Source organism: Pleurodeles waltl, chromosome 1_1 (assembly GCF_031143425.1).
Source record: "Pleurodeles waltl isolate 20211129_DDA chromosome 1_1, aPleWal1.hap1.20221129, whole genome shotgun sequence".
Classification (NCBI taxonomy): Eukaryota; Metazoa; Chordata; class Amphibia; order Caudata; family Salamandridae; genus Pleurodeles; species Pleurodeles waltl.
This window is the reverse complement of record NC_090436.1, coordinates 223,029,189-223,047,901: the sequence shown is the minus strand read 5'-3', so window position 1 is coordinate 223,047,901 and position 18,713 is coordinate 223,029,189. Positions and strand designations below refer to the sequence as shown.

The 18,713-nt window shown below is 46.7% G+C and overlaps 1 protein-coding gene across 1 annotated transcript in view; it reads right to left on the bottom strand.

Annotated features, from left to right (window-relative positions):
* WDR70 (WD repeat domain 70) overlaps positions 1-18,713 on the bottom strand; it is a 1,287,307-nt gene that overhangs the window by 141,684 nt on the left and 1,126,910 nt on the right. The window contains exon 16 of the mRNA XM_069221254.1: positions 14,829-14,991. Coding sequence (XP_069077355.1) covers positions 14,829-14,991 — 163 coding nt within the window. The remainder of the gene's footprint in view (positions 1-14,828; positions 14,992-18,713) is intronic.

Here is an 18,713-nt window from a genome sequence, read left to right as displayed (position 1 = left end):
GTCCTGGGGATGGAAGTATGGGTACGATGGGTGGGTGCTGTGGTGGTGTTTCCTGATTGGGGAGGCTTAATGGTGGTCTGTGACTCAGCCTGGGTAACAGACTGTCCAGAGGTCCCTGATGGGCCTGGTTGGTCATCCAGATTCAGGCAACCAGAGTTGCTGTCATCACTGTGGGCCTCTTCTGTAAGGGGACTGGATAGTGCTGGCACCTCTTCGCCGCTGACATTGGCTGGGGTACCTGTGGGGATGCAAATGCAGTGTTATTGTTTCTGTGTGTGACATATTGTGCATTAGTAGGTTGCCATGTTTGGTTGTATTTGCCCTGGCAGCTTTCACTTGTGTAAGTTGGTATGTGGTGGGCTAGCTGATTCTCTCTAGTGTGCATGCTTTAGTGATAGGTGTCCATGCAGGTCTGAGTGGTGTCCATTCATTGGTATAGAATGAGGGCTTGGCATTGGAATGAGTGATACGTGATGGTAGGGTGTGTGGGAGGTGGTGGTGTGATGGGAGTGAGGGTGGGGGTATGTGATGGCATGCAGGTAGGGGGGGATAGTAGTAAAGTGTTGGCTTACCAGAGTCCAGTCCACCTGCTACTCCGGCCAGACTCTCAGGATGCATGATTGCCAAGACTCCTATGTTGTTAGTTGTGGGGGAGGAGGTGGGGTTCCACCGCCAGTCCTCTGTACAGCGAGTTGGTGTCTTGCTGCAATGGAATGTACTTTCCCCCATAGGTCGTTTTACCTCTTCCTGATGTCATCCCTGGTTCTTGGGTGCTGTCCCACGGCGTTGACCCTGGCCACAATTCTCCGCCATAGCTCCATCTTTCTTGCAATGGTTATCTGCTGCACCTGTGCTCCAAATACCGGTGGCTCTACCCTGCGGATTTCCTCCACCATGACCCTTAGCTCCTCCTCTGAGAATCTGGGGTGTCTTTGTGATGCCATGGGTGTTGTGTGAGTTATGTGGGTGAGGGTGTGTAGGGTGATGTGTTGGGGTGTGTCATGTGGGGTGCGTGGGTGGTGTATAGGTGATGGTGGTGTGTGGTCTTGTCTGTGGCCCTGGTGTCTGTCTCGTGCCAATGGTTTGTAATAGTAAAGGGTTGTGGGTATTGTGGGTGTGTGTTTTATAGTGGTGTGGGTGTGGTGTGTGTATGGGTGTCAGGTGTGTGTGCAGTTTGAATTGTCTAATGTGGTGTTGTTTTGTATGTGTGTGTGTGTGTGTGTGTGTGTGTGTGTGTGTGTGTATTTTGAGTGCTGCGGTATGTACTGCCAATGGTTTACCCCCATTAAATGTCCGCCGTGGTGATTCATGGGTCATAATGTGGTGGGCGTTGTTCTGTTGGCGTAACGGTGTGTGTTTTGATACCGCCAGTTTATCACTGACCTTTGGTGTGGCGGAATTGTGTGTGTGGCTGACTAGTGACGGATTGGTGTGTGTGTGTGTGTGTGTCATAATATGGTGAACGGATGTCCGCGGCGGCAGCGGTACGTTGGCGGCAGTAAGCGTGGCTGTAAGTGGGATTTACAGCCAATGTCATAATGAGGGCCTATGTGCCTAATGCGAAACCACTAGGATGACTTGGGAGTAGCCTATACTGATTTTCTTGAGAACATGGGGCGGCAGGAATGGTAATGGCAGGAAGACATACAGGAGTCCTGAGTTCTACTCGAGCCGCCACACATCTCAGAGTGAGAGACTCCTTGAAAATTCCAAAGTGCATAATTGCTGACACAGTGTGTTCTCAGCGGTGGTAAACAGATCAAGCCAAGGTTCTTCCCATCCGCAGAAGACATCATGAGCCACCCCCGGGTATAACTGTCACTTTTGACCGGCTAGGTGCTGACAGCTGAACTCATCCACCCACGCATTCAACGATCCTGCCAGGCAGTTTACCACCAGGAAGATTCCTTGGTGCTCCAGATATTTCGAGACACGCAAGGCCTTCTGGCACCTGGTTTGTGACCCCCTACCCTGTTTGTTACAGTACCATATGGTGGTGGTGTTGTCCATAAGCACCTGCACCAGCCGCCCTCTGATGGACGGCATAAAGGCTTTCAGCGCTGGCTCCCAAAGATTGATGTGGAGTAGAGACTCCTCTAGAGACCAAAGACGTCTGATTTCCATCTCCAAGATGGTCACCCCATCCGAGAAATGATGCATCGGTAACCACTGTCAGCTCTGGGTGGGAAGGAAGAGGGGTCTGATGCTGACCCAACTGCAGTTTAGCAATCACCACTGTCCGCAGATCCTTTGCAGTCTCCTCCGAAACATGACGGTGGTCAGAGAGGTCCCCTTGATGTTGAGGCCACTGGTACTTCAGATCCCACTGCACGGTTGGCATATGGCACCTAGAGTCTGCGACCAGAAGAATGCAGGAGGGCATCAGTCCCAGAAGCCTCAGAGTCGACCTCAATGAGATAGTGAACTCCAAAGATGACAACAGGTTGACCATAGTCTGGAGGTGGTTGACGACTTCCTGGGGCAAGCACGCCTTCAACAGCCAGTCGTTAAGGTAGGGGAAAAATTACACCTCTGGCCTCTGAATAAGTGCTGCCGCCACCGCCATCACTTTCATGAAAGCCCTAGGGGCACTCGTAAGACCAGAGGGAAAGACAGCAAACTGAAAATGCTCTCCCACACCATGAACTGAAGGTAGCACTGATAGGCCGGCAGGACAGGAATATTGAAATATGCGCTCTGCAGATCCAACTCAACCATTCATTCTCCAGGGCTAAGAGCAGACAAGCCGTGGGCCAGGGTGAGCATTATGAACTACTTCTGCAGGAAGGCACTGATAGGATGCAGATCTAGAATAGGCCAAAGAGCTCTGTCCTTCTTGGGCACCAGAAAGTAGGAATACCAACCACTACTTCTGGCACTAGCAACCTCTCTACAGCCCCTTAGTTCAAAAAGACCTTGCACTTCCTGCCACAAAATGGAGAGGTGGTTTTCTATCAGTCACTGGGGGGATGGTGGCAAGTGCGGCGGGAAAGAGAGAGAGGGTAGGGCATAACCTTTCTGGCCAATTTGCAATCCCCACCTATTCGATTTGATCTCCTGCCAACCGGGAAAGAACCTGTGGATTCTGCCTCCCACCTGGTGGCTAGCTGGTAAGGCTGTGTTTGTGTATTACAGGGTGTCAGTCTGAGTGGCACACTGACCTTGGCTGCGATGAGCACCACTCAGTTCACTGTTACACACCAACCCTAATACAAGATTTAGAATTAAAAGGGTTCTTTCTAGATCTTCGAGAATCTGCACAGGGACAAGAAAAACTTGCCTCCCCCTTTCCTCTTCAAGACCGTGACGGAACTACTGACTTGGTTCAGGGAACAGCATGCACACAGAGGACTGATATTTATTACTGAAAACCTATTGATTTCAATGCATGCAGTCATCATCTTTTTCTTTGTCAAATGCAAAGGGCTGAATCTCTACCAGGACATTCTTAATACTGATGGTTAGTATGGGATTAAAATAAATTGGGAGAAGTCAGGGGTCTTCCCATTTACACTCAGCACTTCTCAGGTACACATAGAGTTCCCATTATTGCTATATTCAGAGTTCACCTTCCCCCTACCTTTCCACATTAGAGCCCATAATACTATTAAGGCAGACATTCCATGTTTACTCCAAGACAAATCTTTAAGTGGGTGTGCTGCAAGCAAAAAGGTAAAGGTCTCCCTATTATGATGAAAGTGCTGCCCTCAGGGCAACCGTGAATGTCCACTGCCCTGTGGGTACAGCATTCAAGTGAAATACAAAGCAGCTGCTTCAAAGCCACTCTGTGTTTCACAGTGCAGGCAGCAACACCCCTGCACTTTGAAGAGGGATTATAGATCCCCTTGCAGATGACTGCAGTGTGTTACTGCACCCGCTTGCAGGGGGACATCTGGAGGTCCCTGGGACTCCCTTTCATCCTTCTACAGGGCTGCCCTCAGGGGACGTAATGACAGTGTGCCACCTTGTGGGGCACACTTTGTGCGCCTACTAAAGGAATGTTTGCCTCTGTGCCCGAGGTAAAGTGATTCCCACAATTGCATGGGTCCATATCCCCCATAAATATGAGGGAACGTCCTCTCACAAAAGTGTTAGTGCTGTCACTATTTCAGAAATGGCTGCACAAGCACCTATGGCGCCTTCTGTATTACAAAAGTGACCCGCGAACGCACATGTCGTTGTGCCCCCGGTCACTTTCTGCAATACGGACTCTGGTTGTTGAGAAAGAACAGGCATTAGAGGATGCATTATTAGAGATGGCATTCAAACCCATATTTAAAAGGTCAAATCCCCTGATTCAGACAGTCACCTCCACTAACTGGGGATGAGACGGGGGGCTTGCTGGATACACAGCTATATAGAACTGCAGTTACACTGCTGAGCATTCCACTGTTCCCTCTGATAGCGGAGTTGGTTGTAGCAGATTTAACAGGACAGGCAACTTTATAGAGATGGGATGTTTTTATAACTCCATACATACACATAAAGGAGGTTCCAGTGTGACTTCATATGTGTTTATATGTTAGACTATTACATACCGTAGAGGTAAGATACCAAAACAGGCATCTCCAATTTTTTCCTTAGTAAGAACTACTTATGCTCAATGAAATCATTCCTGAGCTACTATTATTATTATTATTGTAATATTGAACACAAAATTCGACCACTTTTGTGGCCACTACATGCAAGATTGCCAGTGATCACCTCAGTTCATCAAGGACAGTTGCCAGCAGTAATGTAAAAAAGGATTTGTTGATGTGGAATGCCTCTATGCGGGTAACACATAACCATAGCTGCTATTCCTCTGGCTCCAAGGTACTAATATTACTAATAAGTCTCCCCAATGCCATAAGATGTTTCACTCAATTATCAGCTTCAACTATATTTTGAAAAGTCAAGCATATTTATCCAAACATCCGCATTCGGAGTTCTGCAAATACACACGTTTGTTTCTGAAATTCATGCTTTGGTATACATACATATGCTGAATAAACTAAGCAAAAGCTTCTAACTTAATATGCTGGACTGAGCACGAAGGAGAGCTACTTAAAGGTAGCTGGGTAGCTACCAGTATCTCACGAGCTACTTGTTGGAGAAGGCTCACCAAACCTATCCAAATGAACTTGCCGAATTTATACCTCTGACTCAACTTATATGACATACTCAACACTACGTTCATGGGGTTCTGTAAACATTGTGGGTTGACACTCTAAGGTCAGACAAGTGTGGGATTCAGCATAGTGATGGACCTTACTAACAAGTGCTGGGACTATACTGTGCTCAATCAGTTGCGTCACTTTACGTTTATAAACACATACACAAAATTCCTGTTTCCTTGTATAAATTTATCGATTTTGTTAGACCCGTATGCTGAAGATTTTACTTTAATCATGCTGCATTTACTTGCACAGAAATACAAGATCGGACTGTCTGTCTTAGATAATACACTTTGATATTTCACCATTGCTGACACAGTTGGGATATGCATTTCAGAGAATAAAGGGAATCAAAGGGGGTTTTGCATTGTCAATGGCGAAACAGTATGTGGCTAAGGTGAGGATGAGAGGCCCAAAGTCTCATAAGGCAGACTGGCTGGAAGATACGGCTGTCTGTATTGAATAGAGAGAGCTGCATTTCTTCAACCTGCTCATGCATGTCCAAAAGACTTAGGGGGTCATTACGACCTCGGCGGTCTTTTTGCAAGACCGCTGAGGGACCGCCGTGCGGAAGACCGCCTGTGCAGGCGGTTTGCCGCTCGGCATATTATGACTGTTGGCTGCTCTCCGTCGTTCTTCCGACAGAGAGCCGCCAACAGCCATACTTGCGGGCGGCGGGGAAGTGGAGGTTGCTCCACCTCCACCGCCACGCCAACAGAACACCGCCCAGCGAATCACGTCCTGTGATTCGCCGTGGCGGTGTTCTGTTGGCGTGGCCGTGTCGGCGGAGCTGCCCCCATGGCTCCCGTCCCCTCCCGGAGGATCGATAGAACAGGTAAGTCGATCGTCCGTTAGGGGAGGGGGGTGTTGTGTGTTGTGTGCGTGCATGTGGGTGTGCGTGTGTGTATGTAGAGGGGGTGTGTGAGTGCGTGTATGCCTGTGGATATGTCTGTATGGATGTGTGCGTGTATGTTTGAATGTGGGTGTGCGTGCCTGACTGTGTGTGTGGCTGTGGGCATGTACGTCGGGGTGTGTGCGTGTGTTGGTGGTGCCTGCATGCGTGTCGGGTGTGTGTGAGTAATGTTATGTTGGGGGTCGGGTGGGGAGGGGGGGCCCTGCCACCTTTGGGAGGTGGCAGGGGGGTGGGGGTAGGGGGTGGGGGAGACCCCTATCAGTGCCAGGGAAGGAATTCCCTGGCACTGATAGTGCTTACCACCATGGATTTCATGGCGGTTCAAACTGCTGGAAATCCACAGTGGTAAGCCGGGTCCAAATACCGCCAGCGGTATACTGACGGCCGCAGGGCTGGAGACCCAGGTCTCCAGCCCGGCGGTCGTTTCCGCCCTGGCGGGCGGGACGGAGAACCGGCGGATGGCCATGGCGGTAACCACCATGGTCATAATTCACCAAGGTAAGACCGCCAGCCTGTTGGCGGTGTTACCGCCGGTTCTCCGCCAAGGTTGTAATGACCCCCTTGGTGTCCTCTGAAATCTTCCCTGAGCTACACTAAAGATGTGTACTTGCTACAGGAGATAGATGCTTTTAAAGTTGAAGCCTACCAGACAGCACAGCTGTCTGATTGCAAAAGAGTTCCTGGGGACATTCTGAAAGCTAGCCTCCGAATGCATTCCACCTGTTGCTTACCACTAACTTTGTGGTTTGCAACACAAGTGCTTGCTTTCTATTTACTGGTTTTATTTCTTTTAGCCATCCAGCATGCATTTGTACCTCCCAGGGAGCACAGCCTGTTTACCACCTCCCTGATTGGCTCTTTGTATTCTTCCACAAATGCCTGCTTACTGGCAACTCTTTTTTTTATTTTTAGTGACAAACTCTCCAGGAGTAGAAGTGTTTTCACTTATCACCCTTGTTTTCTACTCCAGGAAGCAGTAAAGTGCTGTATTTCTTTGAAAGGGTTTCCTGCCTCCTTTCTTGACGGTTCTAAGTGTCTTTTCTAGTACCAGTTCATCAATATTGCATGCTTGTGAGGAACAATGTTCTATGAGCTTGTTTATTTTAGTCAGTGCTCTTTAAGAATAGCATAACTTAAAACAACCCTCTTCCTCAATTTCAGAACCCATGCCAAAGCTACTGGAAGTAGAGAAGTGAAGCCTGTGGAAACACCCGCAAAATAACCATGCTAGAGTTCAGAAATGAAGGAGCAATAAACAGTCCTTTAAATCTTGTTTTTATCTCGTCATTTGTGTTGACAGAGGTCAAATGTTAGACTCGGTCTTCCAGGGAGCTGGGTGTTTACCTTTTTTCCGCTAACTACGAAGTGAGAGTATTCATGAGACCGTCTTGCTGGGTATAGGAATGTAAAAAGTCTGGAGGATGTCATTTGTTTCTAACACACAACAAAATGTAAATGCCTCCAAATGAACCGTACAAATATTTCAGAATGCATCAGTGTTAGGAAAGCTCAAATGAAGCAAATTTTTCTCTAATTTTAAGTGTGGTGGAAGTAAATATTTTAATAGGACCAAAACAAATCAATACACTAGGTGATGATAATTTCCAAATGTTACCATTTATAGTGCTTTGTAAAATGTTATCATTAAAACTGTATGTCTGTGCAAATGTAATGGTCATTTCAAATGAAAACATATTCCTCTCTATGCCGCTCCATGACACTATACAACATTAATTCACTCTACGACACTACTTGACTCCACACTTTAGTCCACTCTACGACACTCCCGTCCATGCCACTTTACTCTACGTCCCTCCACTCTATGCCACTCTACGACACTCCACCCTCTTTTACTGGCAATCCATGACACTCCATTAAACTTTATTTCACTCTGCGCCACTCCATGACACTTAACTTCACCCTATGACACTCCGCTCTACAACATTTTACTCTACTACACTCCACTTCGCTCTACAACACTCAATGCCACTCCACTTCACTCAATGCCACTTCACTTTAGGACACTCTATGCCTATTCACTCTACACCACTCCATTCTACAACTGTACTCCACTCTACAACACTCCATGGCGCTCCACTTTAGGCCGTTCTCCTCCACTCTCATTACTCTACACCATGCCAGTTAACACCCGTCCACTCTACCCTACGCCACTATAGTTTACTCCACTCTAAGATGCTTCTCTCTACACCACTCCACAACAGTTTACTCCACTCCATGCCATCCACTCGATGACACTCTCCCTATGACACTCCACCCCACTATGTGACTCTCCCCAACATTCCACTCTACGACCCTCCAATCTACGGCACTCCACAGCACTCTCCGCCACTCAACTCTAGGGCACTCCACTCCACACCACTTTCTTCTATGGCACTCCCTTTTAGCCATGTTGAGTAGCAGCCACACTGGTGTACAACATGGCTAAAACACAGTGGCAAGGCCAAAAGCTTTGGTGTAGGTGCGCCCTATTGGCTTTGTCAATTCTTGTTAAGGAGACAGAGATATCTAGAGTCTATTGTTCTACAGTGTTAGAGCAATGTGGTTACATTTTATATTTGAGCTCTACACATGCTGACCCCATGTTGAAGTTTAGGTTTGTAGGTAGAGTATTAGTATTTATACATTTTACATATTCCCTTGCAAATTATAGGACTGATCTTTGTTATATGCATTCTTCTACAATCTTGATGCCTATAAATCTGCTCATTTGACAATGGGAAAGTCACTGCTCATGGTGGTCGTCCAGTCAACACTGTTGGCGGGAGGATGTTTTTTTTATAGTGATGTATGTAAACCTAAAATACATAGTTAATAATAAAACTACTAAGTGCCCACATCGTAACCGATCTACCATTAAACTATGCACCAATTGATGAATGCAACAACCTTAAATATGAACAATGTTTCGTCAGACGTGCAAGAAACAGGGCCACATCAGACCTGGAAGCTTTGCTGGAACTACTAAAATTGTAAGAAACCTTTAGTCCTCAGTCACTGAAAACATGTTTAAGAATTACATAACACTTGTGAGATGGACCCAACCGGAATGTCCTCTGTCCCCTCTCCTCTTTGCCCTCACCACTAAGCCCTTGGCATGTATGGCCCAAGAATATCCTGACATACAAGGCTTGAAGATAGAGCCCTCTGACACTGAGGAGGAAAAGGTCTTAGTGTACACAGATGATATTCTCTTCTACATCACCGAACCCACAATGATCCTGGTCATTTTCCAGAACTTTGAAACATATGGTGGTTACTCTGGGAGTAGAATATATCCAGTACTTTGTCAGCTCACTAGATTTGACTGCCCTCCCACAGAGGTTGACAGTAGATGGAGAGGGCTTTCAATACCTCTGCCTCTGTTTGAACCCCTGTAGATAACTATGCTTAGTCCAGAACCTGGGGCAGGTAGTCCAGCAAGTTCAGGGAAATGCAGAGAGATGACGGGGCTAGCTTTAGGATGATTACACTTCCCAAGCTCATTTATGCCCTCCAAAACATGCACTACAAAATTCTGGAAAAAAGTTCACCAAAATAGAGGGGGAGCTGAGGACCCTACTGTTGAACAAGGGTTGCCCCAAAGTAGCACTCCAGATGCTACAGCGCAACCCTCACAATGGAGAGATCACCATTTCCAGACACTAAAGCCTATGATTTGATAACCATAAATGACGTGATATTTACACCCCACACTCCCCCAACATACCAACTAGGGAGGACTTGACTGGGGGCACAATCGCACCTCCACTTTCTGTATGGGGGTGGAAGGGACTGACAGCTACTGCCGGCTATGCAGGTGGCGCTGGAGATGTGGACAAAGGCCACCAGACACACAGGGTGGGCACAGAAGGTGATCAGGGATACGCCCCTGTGGAAAGGTCAATGTTGCAGGAACTAGAGAAGCTGAGGAGATTTGAGGCCTGACACACAATAGGGAAAGTCTTGAGAATGGAGACCTCATGTTTTTCCTCTTGCTCCAGAGGGGTTATCAACTGCACCTGAACCAATACCTAAAACATGCACAGCTACGACACGTGTGGCTGGCGAGGCTGAAATACCGGACAGTGATCTCCTGGAGGGTAGGCTGCTCATGGAAGCGCTCGGGAATGGGGCAGTTCCCTCACTTATAAATCACTAATTAATAACATGCCAAACACCTTGACTAAGCTATACGAAAGATGGGCAAGAGACATAGGAGAGATGGATGATGTAGACTGGGAAGCGGCCCTGATGCACCCACGGGAGGTAGCTATAAATTTCAGGCTAAAGATGATACATCTCAGGATACTACACAGGGTTTACCACGACCGGGAGCGACTATATAAAATGGTGAGAGCAATATCCCCGATTTACATGAGATGTAATGGGGACAGTGGGAATTTCCTACACCCACTGTGGAGCTGTCCAGCCATTTAGGCCTTTTGAAAAAAGATAGTACGAGAATTACCAAGGATCTTGGTGGTTGATGTCTCACTTGAGCTTAAATATATTGTAGTTGAATCCTGAATGATGTGGACATTCCAGGGCCAAACTCCTTTTCAGTAGTTTAGGACTGATGGTGGCAAAGAGGGATATTGCTAAACACTGGAGGGTGCCAGAAGTCCCCACTTCACAAGGATGGCCTCGAAGAAAGTAACCTACAAGAGCCATGGATGGCCCCGCAAATATTTACAAAATCTGGAGTCACTGGATAAGATACTATGACATGGACCTTATTGATGGTGAGACTGGGTCTTGACTGTGGTCAGCTGTATGTGCATATTAGGATGTTGATGTGGCAATCACAAGTCTCTTAGTGTACTTAATGTATTGCCTAAAGCCTTAGCCTGACTCTGTACTCTGTGCTGCTTCAATGTAACCCCCTGCAATGTTTATTATAGTTATGGGTGTGTGCTTGCATCCTGTTATGCTGTTTGTGCAAATAAACCAAAACAAACAAAAAAAAATTAAGAATTCCATAATACTATGACTCAAATGTAGACTTTTTAGGAGAATATAAACTATTGTTCAGGCGCATTCTAGACAACATAGTGCTAAGAGTCCTGTCTACGGCAATACCCAAAAGTTATGGTTGATTGGCAAGGGGAATGCACAAAGACATTTGAAGGATATTTCCACTCAAGACTAGAAAACAACTGCAGCCTTCATAATCTTGCTGCCATGACAAGCAAGCGATGGAAGCTAGCTAAACTACACCCTTCAGTTTCACATAATCATCCAAAGATAAAATCTTTTTTGATATGTAAAAACTACAGACTACAGATCCCTATCCCAAGACAGCTAATGTCCACAGTTGACATTCTCAAAGCTATTTGAACCGTTACTCCCACCATCAACAGAACGTCCATAAAGTAGGGCTGTGTACTGTCTTCCCTAAAACAGGTTAATACCAGCCCACTAAAAAAAACGAAATCAAGATCTGGACGTAATAGCACAATTACAGGGCAAACTGGACAACTACATGTCAGAGTTCTAGATCATCCGAGGGACAAAAGAAGTATAGCTTAGCATTGTAGGTAGCATCTGCTGCATGGTCAATGGAGGAGCTCAACATACTGATTTTGGCCCTTCTAAAATGCTGACCACCCCCTCCAGCTGAAACGTTTCTGTTCAGTGACATGCATGCAAGGATCTACTTTGTTATAGTACAAGCCAATCCTATCCAAATGTTCCTCTACAGTCAGTTTGTTACTCTTCAAGTCCTCAAGCTCACTCTAATTGGCCGCAGATTCCCACATGTTGCACACTGCATTCCTGCTCATTCAGAAAGATATGGAAGGGTATAGTTTTCCTGGACGATCAGGAGGACCCATCTGTCACATGTGATGGACATCCGCCCTGAGAGAAAACGCTTAATACTGTCAATCATAGGGTAATTGTGTGCCACTAAGGGCACACTAAAATGGATTAGCGGCAGAAGCCGCAGTAGAGGGGGACTGGGAAGACTAGTGTCCCTGTTGATCTGCATGTTTTCTGCCTCATGATCATCTCTGGCCATGAAAGGACTGCAGTGACTGAAGCAGGGGCAGGGAGCCTGGCTTTGACTAGATGACAACCCTCTGGAGAAACTGCAGAAGGACTCATACTGATGAGGGAGATCTCTAGCAGAGGTAAAAAGGCTCAAGGAGCATGCCAGGGTAGATTCAGCTTTTTCCCCAGAATGGTGGGATTCACCAAAAGGCATATCCATGAGGGTTGCCTGCCCATCTCCAGAAAAGCCTATGGATCTCATCCATGAGTGGTGACAAAAACACCACACTGGCTAGTCGCCCCAAACAATCTGTAGTGTCCAGGCCAGCCTGAATTAAATATTTGGGCACATCCTGAATGGTTTGAACAAAGGAGGTTCTGAACTCTTCCAGCACCACTAGCAAGATGTCAGTGGCAATGCTGCTGAGAGCATGGAGATAATGGATTAACAGGTAGCTCGCATTCCATTCACATGTCTAAGTCAGCGAAAGAGAACATTTGCTTCTCAAATGCCTCAATCTTCTGACTGTCCTGGAACGGTCATGGGGAAAGCAAAAGGATTCACTTTGCTAGTGAAAACTTGCACCACCAAAGTCTTAAGCGTAGGATACTACGTAAGACAATCAGGGACACCAGGTGCATTTGGCCACCTCTCTGTTCACTAGAGAATAGGTGCCAGGTTTAGACCAAGTGCCCAAAATGGTGTCAGTTGGGGCTTCATTGAACAGCACTAGGGTCTTAGAAGATGGCCTAAGCTGAAGGATTTCAGCAAAAAACATTTGTTTTAATCTCAACACTGTCTTCCTTTGTGGCAGCCCTGGGTGAAACCATCCTGTATCAGGGAACGTATTCAGCCCACTGACCTCCTGTAAATCCATACTTATACTGTGATCATCATATCTATGGTCACAATTTAAACTGACAAGCTGGTGGAGCAACTGAGAATGGCTCCTTGGAAGCAGAAGTGTTTCGTATGAATCCGATTGTACAGGTACCGGGTGCGCTGGAGTGGAGTCAGAAAGCCACCTCAGTTGGGGTCGAGGCGGCTCAGGCACCACAGTGGGAAAAAGAGACAATCCAGCTGTCGCAATTTTGGGACCAGCATTAACGGAGAAGGAAACAGCAAAGGTCTTGGAGCCAGAATGGAAAGCAGCACTAGAGTTGGTGCAAAATCCAAAATGGTTATGAAAGACTCAGATGGCACTGCGGGTGGACCTGCTGTTAGTGACCCGTGGGTGGACCTGCTGTTAGTGACCCGAAGAGACGGCCAAGATGATCATTAGGCTCCAAAGGCACACCAAATGGAGCCAAAAAAGTGCAAAAAAAAGATGCAGCATGGCCTCCTTAAATGCCTCGACCTGCTGCGCTGTCGTCGATGGCCTGAGAAACTCAGAATGTATCAAAATTAACTGTGGAATCAGCTCCTCAAATCAGGGATTGGGAGCACAATTGAGTGGCACATTGACTCCATTGCAGCTGCTGTTAGGATAGTGTCATGGGATGGAATTTATTCCAGCTACGGCGTCTTGTGTTTCCTCTTCAACTGAGACTTACCAGACGATATTGACTTTGAAGAAGACCTGTTGTGGGAACAGGTCAGTGCCCTTGACTTAGAGCAAGACTTGCGTTGCTCCTTTCGATGCTCAGCGACGTACAGATTTTGCTTCACAGTCTTGAAATGCCTTTGGTTGCATTAGCAAACATTCCTCACATTATTTGAAATCTTGCTCCAAGCACCACAGGCACACTTTGGAAAAAGCTTGTCAACCAATGATAAAGACATGCGGAGCCCCTGATTTGTATTCAAAGGCGCAAACAGAAAGACACTGATGTTGGCACGCAGGGGTTGCGGCTCCCCTCAGTCACTATCAGGGCAGAGCAAAGCCAATGTGAGCCAAATACACCCACCTAGCCTCACGGGGGAGCACTGCTAGGAAAACTTCCGGATCCAGCCTGGCACCTGGGGGATATTCCAAATGTGAGAAATATGTGAGCAGAAGTATCCATCAAGGGGGACTATCTAGGGAGCATTTTATTTTAACCCTGCCTAGTCCTGTACATAGCTAGGGAGCCACTGCCAGTTTATTCTTAATATACATAGTCTAGACTACAACACTGGAGACGCTGAAATGGAAGACAGAGAGGGGCTTGGTCAGTTGATAAATTAATCTTAACCCACAGATACGAATATATCAGTAACAAGTGCAGGTATAATTAAGAGCTACATTTTGGGGGGTTCTCAAGCCAGCAAGGGATACCAAACGATGTTCAAAGTGAACGGAGTATTTTTTATTTTTGTTGAGACGCTTTTGTGTTTCTAGCAGGGCAATTTCCTCTATATAAGTTTAATGGAAACACTTTTAGGGCCTACTCTTACCTCCATTTGATAAATATGCATTCACATTGTCAAATATGATACTTAGCTGATTAACCTCTCAAACTCAGAAAGGTTCAATGCAGATTAGTAAATGGAATCCAAAGTTTCACACCTTCCAAAATAGGCATTTGCCCTCTATTCCTGCCAGCCGCTTTGTTTAATGATGACGTCGGGCTTGAACTAAATTCAAGTATTTCTGACTGATTGCTAAAATCCGATATGGTTGGTTTTACTTTGCACGATATTAATCATGACAAATATGCAATGAAAAAAAATCTTTAAGTGATGCGAAGCCTTCAGTTCAAGTCAGATAATTAATAAAAAATAAATTACAATGAAATAAAACAAATCATTCAGATCTAAAGATTAAATTCTCAATTTGCATACTCACAGGGAATATGCTGGGGCGACCCAGTATGGATTTTCTTCAGCATCTTTTGCGTGACGTAAAATGGCCTCACGAGGGTTGCTATCATCAGTCTTATCTAGGGCGATGTTCTTGACAATGAAAGAAGATAAGGTACCCCCATGAGTCCCAACACGGCCCCCACGACCTGTAAAATAAAATGAAAACCGGTGGTCTCATGCAGCAGTTATAAACTGAAGGCCAGGTAAAGAAAAGGTAAAATATCATAGAAGCCTGCTGAACAATATTCTATTGGCTGAATACAGCTGATACAAAATACATCTCGCACACCTACAAATGTATTTTATTTGAGTAACATACATACCCATTACTTCTTGAATGGTTACCATTAAGTCTTGCAGACTAAGCACCAAATACTTGTGAACTTTTTGAGCGCTGGCTGACAGAATAAAAAGATAGGCCACCAATGTGTTATATTGTATATCTGGTGGCTATTGTTAACGGTACAAGGCTTCTCCGCCTCAACCCTACCCCTAAACTTGTCAGCTACTGTGGCATGAGAAGACAGAGCTAACAATGCGAAAATTCGCAGTCCCAAGCCTTCTTCATAGAGCCAAACGCCCTTCCCACGTAGAGCTGTGCCCATGTTGTTCAATACATTAATATGTCAGTGGTGCATTCGTTGAAGAGGAGTCAGTAAGGATGAACGTATTCAGCAACAGTACCACTGAACTAGAGGGACCAAGTAGGGTATGTGTGTTCCATAATGTAAGCAGGCTGTCCTGGATGTACTTATAAACCTGTGTATTTCAGAAGAAAAGTTATGCTCCGTAATGAATTTTACAGATAGCAAAATTTGTGCCAATTTCGAAGGAGTTTAAAATGGGGGTAGGGAGTTTGAGGGGGGGCATGGTGTCCGACTGAGGATTGGGTAACACTGTCGGAAAAGACCATTTCTGTTATTCTGTTAGTACCCACTATCGTGTTTTATTTATTTATTAGTGACAGTTAAATGTCTCTAAAAATTATGTATGTGAGGATGATAGCCGAGAGCATATAGGATATAAGCAAAAAAGATGAAAAAATAGTTATATATCGAACAAACAGTTAAAGGCAGAAATAGGGAAAGATTAGTTGCTGTAACATTGTCCAAGGAGAAAAGATAAGTCCGTTCTGCGGGCCAGCCATACTCAAGGCCACTTAGGCAATGGTTATTTGTAAAGGGAAAAACCACTGTCTCGAGTTTAGGAACATTCTACCAAAGACAGTCGGGTTTGGCCTAACAGAGAACAAGTGGATTAGCAGAAGAGACCTTTTTTTAAAGATGCAACTGCTGGAAGCAGAAAGGGGAAACGGCCTTTTCCACGTAGCCGGAGTAACCGTAGCGTTACACACACTTGGATGATCCACACAAATACGTGGTTAAGGCACCATGCATATGCGTGGTTTAAGCCCACAGCAAGAACAGCCGGGAGGGGAACACAGAGGCCGGGTAAGTGGTGCTGGAGAGGGTGGGGGAATTTTTAATGACAGGGCAGGGTAGGTTTTAGCTTTCAGGGTGGGGGTCGAGGTAATTTTTAGGACAAGGTGGGGTAGGTTTGAGGGTTTAGGGCAGAGGGTTGGGTAGTTTTTGGGACATGGAAGGGTAGGTTTTAGGGCGGTGGGTCAGGGTAGTTTTTAGGACAGGGTGGGGTAGTTTTTAGGGTTCAGGGCGGAGTAGGGGTAGTTTTTTTAGGACAGGGTGGGGTAGTTTTTAGGGTTCAGGGCAGGGGCCGAGGTAGTTTTTAGGACGGGGTGGGGTAGGTTTTAGGACAGGGTAGGTTTCAGGGTTCAGGGCGGGGGAGTTTTTAGGACATGACGGGGTAGGTTTTAGGGTTCAGGGCGGGGATGGGGGGGGTTGTGGTAGTTTGTATAACAGGTTGGGTAAGTTTAGGGCGGGGGTCAGGGTAGTTTTTAGAACAGGTTGGGGAACGTTTAGGGCGGGGAGGGGGTCAAGTTAGTTTTTACGACAGGGTGGGGTAGGTTTTAGAGTTCAGGGCAGGGGGTCGGGTAGTTTTTAGGACAGGGTGGGGTAGTTTTTAGGGTTCAGGGCGGAGTAGGGGTAGTTTTTTTAGGACAGGGTGGGGTAGTTTTTAGGGTTCAGGGCAGGGGCCGAGGTAGTTTTTAGGACGGGGTGGGGTAGGTTTTAGGACAGGGTAGGTTTCAGGGTTCAGGGCGGGGGAGTTTTTAGGACATGACGGGGTAGGTTTTAGGGTTCAGGGCGGGGATGGGGGGGTTGTGGTAGTTTGTATAACAGGTTGGGTAAGTTTAGGGCGGGTCTCAGGGTAGTTTTTAGAACAGGTTGGGGAACGTTTAGGGCGGGGAGGGGGTCAAGTTAGTTTTTACGACAGGGTGGGGTAGGTTTTAGAGTTCAGGGCAGGGGGTCGGGTAGTTTTTAGGACAGGGTGGGGTCGTTTTTAGGACAGGGTGGGGAAGGTTTTAGGGTTTAGGGAGGGGGGTCAGGGGAGTTAAGGACAGGGTGGGGTAGGCTTTAGGGTTCAGGGAGGGGAGTCGGGTAGTTTTTAGGACAGGGTGGGGTAGGTTTGAGGGTTCAGGGAGGGGAGTCGGGTAATTTTTAGGACAGGGCGGGGGTAGTCTTTAGGACAGGGTGGTGGGGTGGGTATTAGGGTGGGGGTCAGGGTAGTTTTTAGGACAGGGCAGTGCAGGTTTTAGGGATTAGGGCAGAGGGTCAGGGTAGTTTTAAAGATAGGGTGGGGAAGGTTTTAGGGTTCAGGGAGGGGTCGGGGTAGTTTTTAGGACAGGGTGGGGTCGTTTTTAGGACTGTGTAGGGTTTAGGGCAGGGGGTCGGAATAGTTTTTAGGACAGGGTGGGGTAGGTTTTAGGGTTCAGAGTGGGGGTGAGGGGAATTTTTAAGGACAGGACAGGGTAGGTTTTAGGGTTCAGGGCTGAGGACAGGGGGGTCATGGTACTTTTTAGGACAGGATGTGGTACTTTTTAGGACAGGGTAGGTATTAGGGTTTAGGGTGAGGGGTCGGAGTAGTTTTTAGGACAGGGTGGGGTAGGTTTTAAGACAGTTATGTTTTAGGGCGGGGTTGAGGTAGGTTTTAAGATAGGGTGGGGTAGTTTTTAGGACAAGGTAGGTTTTCGGGTTTAGGGTGGGGGTGAGGGGAATTTTTAAGGACAGGACATGGTAGGTTTTAGGGTTCAGGGCTGGGGACAGTGGGGTCGTGGCAGTTTTTAGGACAGGATGGGGTACTTTTTAGGAAAGGGTAGGTATTAGGGTTTAGGGTGAGGGGTCGGGGTAGTTTTTAGGACAGGGTGGGGTAGGTTTTAGGACAGTTATGTTTTAGGGCGGGTTGGGGTAGGTTTTAAGATAGGGTGGGGTAGTTTTTAGGACAAGGTAGGTTTTCGGGTTTAGGGTGGGGATAAGGGGAATTTTTAAGGACAGGACGGGGTAGGTTTTAGGGTTCAGGGCTGGGGACAGGGGGGTCGTGGTAGTTTTTAGGACAGGATGGGGTAGTTTTTAGGACAGGGTAGGTATTAGGGTTTAGGGTGAGGGGTAGTTTTTAGGACAGGGTGGGGTAGGTTTTAGGACAGTTATGTTTTAGGGCAGGGTAGGGGTAGTTTTTAAGATACAGTGGGGTAGTTTTTAGGACAAGGTAGGTTTTCGGGTTTAGGGTGGGGGTCGGTAGTTTTTAGGACAGGGAAGGGTAGGTTTTAGGACAGGGCAGGGTAGTTCTAAGGGTTTAGGGCGGGATTGGAATAGTTTTTAGGACAGGGTGGGGTCGTTTTTAGAACAGGGTATTTTTTAGGGTTTATGGCGGGGGTGGGGGTAGTTTTTCGGACAGGTTGGGGTAGTTTTTAGGACAGGGTAGGTTTGTTTCGGGCGGGCTAGTTTTTAGGATAATG